Source organism: Megascapheus bottae, chromosome 29 (assembly GCF_031878675.1).
Source record: "Megascapheus bottae isolate mThoBot1 chromosome 29, mThoBot2.hap1, whole genome shotgun sequence".
Taxonomy (NCBI): domain Eukaryota; kingdom Metazoa; phylum Chordata; class Mammalia; order Rodentia; family Geomyidae; genus Megascapheus; species Megascapheus bottae.
Genome location: NC_143537.1, coordinates 6938354 through 6944908, shown reverse-complemented (window position 1 = coordinate 6944908; position 6555 = coordinate 6938354). Strand labels below are relative to the sequence as shown.

Here is a 6555-nt window from a genome sequence, read left to right as displayed (position 1 = left end):
TGTTCTAGTATTCCCTTCTGTTTATTCCCTGCCCCAGGACCTTTGCATTGGAATGTCCTTACCTCCTGCCAACTTAACCAGCCTCCTTACTTCACTCCATTCTCTATTTGGTGTAAAGATTATTCCCTAAAGCACCCTGAATTAACTCCTTCCTTACTGCCATATGCTAGCCTTTTCCTCTGTGGTGTTCCATCATCACTATCTGAAATCATCTCATTTGTTTGCTTCTTTTTACATATTTGTAGCAGCTATAATTTGAATTGCATGCGGGCAAAGATCTAGTCTGCCTTTCTCAACATCCTCTCCCATCACCCACAAGGTTGTCTGGTGGCTAATGAATATTTGTTGGGTGAATAAATGGAGGGATGGGATACCAGGCCATTGTTGAGAAGCATTCCATATGGACAAGTAAATTCATTCATTCACCCAAGAAACACGTGCGGGGTAACAAAGATTCAGTCATTTAGTGAAACACAAAAAAGACTGGCGCTCTACCACTTGAGCCATAGCTCCACTGCTGGCTTTTGGTGGCTAACTGGAGCTAAGAGGTTCTTAGACTTTTCTTCCAGGGTTGGCTTCGATCCTCAGATCTCAGCCTCCTGAGACTGGTGGGAACCACTGAACCAGGCCTGATTCTTAGTCCTGATGCTAAAGAAGCCCGGCGTGTTCGCGTCTGAGTGGGGCTAGCCCCTCGAGATTTCAGGAATACAAAACAAAAGCCAGCGGTGTTCTCTCATTCCCGCCCTCTCTGCAGTCTCAGGAGGAAGTGTGTGATTTGCTGCATGCTGCGCCCTTCCAGAACATTCTGCCCCGAGTCTACATCAAAGGTAAGAAACCATTAGTGATCAGGGAACAGAAAAGTTTCGGAGCTGGCTACCCAGGGAGCTGAGATCTGAGGATCCCAGTTCAAAGCCAGCCGGGGCAGGAAAGCCCATGAGACGTTTCAACGACAAACAAACACCCGTGGAGCTGTGGCTCAAGTGGTAGAAGGCTGATCTTGAGCACTAAAGTTCAGGGACAGCATCCTCGGGCTCTGAGTTCAAGCCAGGGCGGGAGGAAGGAAGGAAGCTGGCTTTGAGTGCTTCATGTGCAGACAGGGAGGGAGGAGTCAAGTTTGGGGGGGGTACCTAGAAAGGTGATGCAGAACCCCGGGACAGCCCGCAGCTCCGGGTCTGGATCCTCAGCCTTGGTTAGAGCTGCCACGAGGGACAGGAACTCGCCAGTCTCGCTGGACTTGGCTGGGCATCAGGACTTGAGAACGGAGGGGCAGCTTCTGCAGTCCCCACGCGGGGCAGGCGGTGTGGGCCGGGTCTCCTGTCACTGTCCCATTGTCCCCTTTGCAGAGGGAGAGCGCCTGGAGGTCCGTATGAAGCGCCTGGAAGCCAAGTACGCCCCTCTGCACCTGGTGCCTCTGATAGAGCGGCTGGGGACCCCTCAGGTACGAACCCGGGGACCCCGGGCACTTGCACAGGGGACGGTTTTGGGTCCTACCTGTTCATTTTACAGGGAGGGGAAACTGAGGCCCTGAGCAGGGAAAGAGGGTGTCCCCCAATAACGCTGCTGGCAGCCTCAGCGGGTCCAGAGTGAGGTCTGTGGGCTCAAGGAAGGGGCATCTAAGGACAGGTGCCATGACCCCCCCACCCACACCAAGCGCCGCCGTCCCATGCTCATGCTGGGTCTTCCCCCACTAAAAGCAGTGCTCAGATCCAAGTCGCACAGCAATCAGTGCAGCTACCTGTCAAGCGCTCGGCTGTGTGGACAAAACAAGCTGCACCTCCATTCCCCATGTAATGATGCCATTTGGCTCTGGGGCGAAGGTTGTGGTCCTGAGCCCCGAACTCAGATCATCCCACAGGCCTGGACAAAGCCTAAGCCACTGGGAGGGGTTGGGAGGGACTAAGATCTTCCTACCTTGGGCCTCAAACTGCCAAATAGCCAGGATGTCAGGTGTGTCCCACTGTGACGTGAGAAGTGAACACACAAACCCTGTAGCAGTAACACCCGTCCTGGAAAATATCGCGAATTACTGCACATTGGGCTCACAGTTGCTGAGGACCCATGGAGACAGAGGCCAGAGATGGGGTCAGAAGAGGGGGAGTCACAGATGGGGACATTACCCATAATGCTCTGGTGTGTTCACAGGTAAATGGGTTACCATGGTAATTTTCTTTAAAAAAAAATAGTTTTTAAACCAGTCCTATAGCTTGAACTCAGGACCTAGGGCACTGTCCCTGTGATTTTCTTGCTTTTGGGTGGTTCATTGGAGATAAGAAGAATCTCACAGATTTTCCTGCCCAAGCTGGCTTCAAACCGTGATCCTCAGATCTCAGCCTCCTGAGTAGCTAGGACAACACGCGAGAGCCCTCCGTACCTGGCTAAATTCTCTGAATGTTTAAAACCCATGCCCATCGCCATGGGTATCGATTGAAGGCCAGACTTCTCCCTCCTGAGCCTTCACCAGGGGGAGAAGGGGAAACAGTGGATCCCGCTCCCCTTCACTTAAGCCTGGGTCCCTCACTGGGGTCGGGCAGGGCGGAAGTCAGGAAGAGGAGAAACTGGCCTCCAGAAGAGCCAGGGTGACTGCTGGAAATCCAGCCCTGGACACACATTCCTGCAGCCATCTCCAGACCCCCTTCCCGGCCCAGGGGCCCCACCACGGCCCAGGGGCCCACCACGGCCCTCCTGGCTGAGTGCTAAGAGGGGCTGCATTCTTGGACTTGGCATTTTTCTGATTTGACCCTTCAAAGGAGATCCTCAAAACTTTTCCTTTTAGGGAGAAATCTCCCCAAGCCAGCCCCTCAGGGTCAATGGCAGGAGTCCAGCATCGGGGGTTGGAGTCATGTGTTTCCACTTAACGGATCACGGATTCCTGCCCCTGCCCCTGTGCTCACAGAAGTCGATGTTTGTCAGAGGCTGAGAATGTGTTAGACAGAGGCCTAGACAGCCCACAAGAGAGGAATGGCCAGTTCACAAGTCTCTCCTTTCTCCAGCAAGAGTCTCCAACTAAAACACGCCTGTGGTTCATGTATGCCATCCTAGCTTCTCAGGAGGCTCAAAGCCAGCCTGGACAGGAAAGCCTGTGAGATTCTTACGTCCAATCAACTACTCAGAAAGAAACAAAAAAAGCTGGAAATGGAGCTGTGGCTCAAGTGGCAGGTGAAGTTCAGAGACAGTGCCCTGAGTTCAAACCCCTTTGTGTTTGAAAACACATACACCACCTTCTCTCCAATTCTCTCTTTTTTTCATTTGTGCTCTCCGCTCTCTCTCCTTCCCTCCTCCAACCCCTCCCTCCTCATTTTTCCCAGCCCACCGTCTATACCAGTTTCAATCATTCTAAAATGTCTTTTCATCTTTTTAACATACTCTACATACACACATATATATATACTATATGCTTTATACAAGTATATATACTATATAATAGTTATATAAGTTATAGATGTATACATATTCACATTTACATATTTTATATATTGTTTATATGTCATATATTTGTATGTTTATACATCTATACATATATTTATGCACACACATGGGAGTTCATGGGGCTTGAACTCAGGGCCTGGGCACTATCCTTGAACAGTTTTACTCAAGGCCAGTAGTCTGTCACGTTGAGCCACAGTGCCATTTCCGGTTTTCTGGTGGTTAATTGGAGATAAGAGTCTCATAAATTTTCCTGTGTGGGCTGTCCTCAGATCTCAGCGTCCTGAGTAGCTAGGATCACAGATGTGAGCTAGCTTATATAATAGTTATGTACACTATATATAGAGAGAGAATTTGTACTACCTATACCTAATAGCATGTAATATATAATATATATATACTATTTTCTAGCTAGTATATAATTGGTCTGTGCCATCATGTGTTGACAGTTTATAAAGTCAGCCGCCAGTATTTTCAAGTTTCTTCCCCTGGCATTGCTAGGCCCTGAGCTCACTATTGCCTTACCCAGAAGAGCCTTTGTGACTGGAGAGCATCTTCCGTGGCTGAGCACTGACCCTGGGGTGGGGGGAAGACCCTGCATTTCCAGTTGTGGGGGGAGAGAGTCCTCTCAGGGGCTAGGGCAGAAGAGGGTTGCCTGTGGCTTGTGCAGTCCACTGGATTATGTAGCCCGCAGATCTAGAAACTGAAAACACCAAGCTCTAGCTGCTCCAGACCTGTTTCCTTCTCTGCAAAGTGGGGTTCCTAACGGAGCCCCAGCCTTGAGAAACAGGAAGAGAGAGAGAGAGAGAGAGAGAGAGAGAGAGAGAGAGAGAGAGAGAGAGGAAGGATAGCATGCAGGCTCTTGAGTCCTCAAGCCTCAGGACTGGCACAAAAATAAACAACGAAACGACTGGTGGCCCCTGGTGGGCCCCCCGCCTGCCCCCGCCCCTGCCCAGTGACCCCAGGACTCTGGGGAGAGGGAAGCTGGGAAGCTGGTGGCTGCGGGCGGCCAGGCTTGACGCCGCCCTCCACGTCCCCAGCAAATCGCCATCGCCCGGGAGGGGGACCTGCTGACCAAGGAGCGGCTGTGCTGCGGCCTGTCCATGTTCGAGGTCATCCTGACCCGCATCCGGAGCTACCTGCAGGACCCCATGTGGCGCGGCCCGCCGCCCACCAACGGCGTGATGCACGTGGACGAGTGCATGGAGTTCCACCGGCTGTGGAGTGCCATGCAGTTTGTCTACTGCATCCCGGTGGGCACCAACGAGTTCACGGCCGAGTGAGTACCGCGGGGCGGCTGCCCCCCCCGCCCCCGTCACGGGGCACCCCCAAAGACAGGGGGCGCCTGGCCTCCGGGAGCTCCAGGGACCCGGGAGCAAAGCAGAGACCAAGCTTTTCTAGAAGTGAGGTGCTCACCCCTGCAAACTCCCTCCTCCCACCCCACCCCTGCACCCCTTGGCGGGGGCCCCGCTAAGGCAGGGCTGTGGCCTCAGGACAGGCTGGACTGGGGCGGGTGCCCCCCCGATTCTCCAGAGGGCCCATGTCCTCTAAGACCTGGAGAGCTGAGCAGACCTGGGCCTCTCGAATCCGACCTCCCGCTCCGGCCTCCCCCACACCACCACCAGTGTCTGCATCCCTGCCACCCCACCAGACCCCAGCCCCTCCCTCTGTGCCCACCCAGACACAGCCATCTCCAAGGCTGCTTGGGTGGGTTTTCTGTTGCCTTTGCCCTCACCAGTGCATGCCAGCTTCGGGGCGCCCAGCGGGCTCCTTGTGGCTTCTGCCCCCTCCCACGTCTTCACCCATTTCAGCCCAGGCTGTCGGCTCCCCCCGACTCCCCCAGCTTCTCCCTCCTCCCTCCAGGCAGTGTTTCGGGGATGGCCTCAACTGGGCCGGCTGCTCCATCATTGTCCTGCTGGGCCAGCAGCGTCGCTTCGACCTGTTCGACTTCTGCTACCACCTGCTCAAGGTGCAGAGGCAGGACGGCAAGGACGAGATCATCAAGAACGTGGTGAGCAAGCGGGGTGCAGGCGAGGAGGCCACGGGCCAGGCCGCCCCAACGGGCAGGGCAGCATGGGGTGAGGCACCAAGACTCGCTGGACCCTGGTGTTGTTCCAGAAAGGGGGGTCCAGCAGAGGGGACCCGTACCCCTCTCCCACTCACTCACCCTCACCTGGGCATCCTCGTCCTTCCTCAGCCCCTGAAGAAGATGGCCGACCGGATCCGGAAGTACCAGATCTTGAACAACGAGGTTTTCGCCATCCTGAACAAGTACATGAAGTCGGTGGAGACGGACTGCTCGACGGTGGAGCACGTGCGCTGCTTCCAGCCGCCCATCCACCAGTCGCTGGCCACCACCTGCTAGGCACCCCTGCAGACCCGGCCCGCCTGGAGAGGAGCGGAGGCAGGGGGAGACGGGGAGAGAGAAAGAGACGGAGAGGGAGGGGGGAAGCTGTGGTCAGCTTGCCACAGGGGCCGGCTGGACGGGGTGTGGACTGGCCTGGAGAGCCGGTCCCCTCCCCAGACCCCCGCCACACCCCTGCAGGCCACACTCCCTCATGGGCATGGGCTGAGCTCCCTAGTGGAAATGAAAATCACAAACAAGCAAAACGGGGCAGCATGGGCTTCCTTTGTGTTGTTTTCCCTCAACCATAGCCTTCAGAGCTCCGGTTCTCAGCCTCTATCCGTCACCCGCCATTCTCCCTGTCCGCTCCTGGATTCCACCTGAGATCTGGCCTCTGCCCAGAGAGGGGTGGCAGGTCCCCATCAGCCTGGCATGTACTCACTCCTGTGGCTCCTCCGTCTCCCTTGCTCTGGGTGTTCGGGATTCCACTGCCAAGAGTTTGCTTGGAGCAGGAGCCGAGAGCCTTGATAACAGGATAAAGTTTCTAGAAGGTCCCTTCCATAGACGATTTGGGCTCTGGGCTCTCAGAGACACCCCCATAGCTCTCCTTCCACCTCTCCCTTCCCTCAGAGCAGTCCCAGAGAGGTCAGGAATGCTCTCACGACTGCATCCCAGACAGACAGACAGGCAGACAGACAGACAGACAGACGGACGGACAGACAGTAAGACTTTTACCGTCTTATTTCCTCGCCTTATCATTCATTCCCAAGCGAGGGCTTAGCACCAAT

The 6555-nt window shown here is 54.9% G+C and overlaps 1 protein-coding gene across 1 annotated transcript in view; it reads left to right on the top strand.

Moving 5' to 3' along the window:
• Positions 1–6043, top strand: part of Cyfip2 (cytoplasmic FMR1 interacting protein 2) — an 80083-nt gene extending 74040 nt beyond the window's left edge. Inside the window, exons 28-32 of the mRNA XM_090321132.1 lie at positions 755–827; positions 1344–1438; positions 4464–4702; positions 5287–5434; positions 5621–6043. Coding sequence (XP_090177258.1) covers positions 755–827; positions 1344–1438; positions 4464–4702; positions 5287–5434; positions 5621–5788 — 723 coding nt within the window. The 3' untranslated portion in view covers positions 5789–6043. The remainder of the gene's footprint in view (positions 1–754; positions 828–1343; positions 1439–4463; positions 4703–5286; positions 5435–5620) is intronic.
• Positions 6044–6555: the final 512 nt, after the last annotated feature.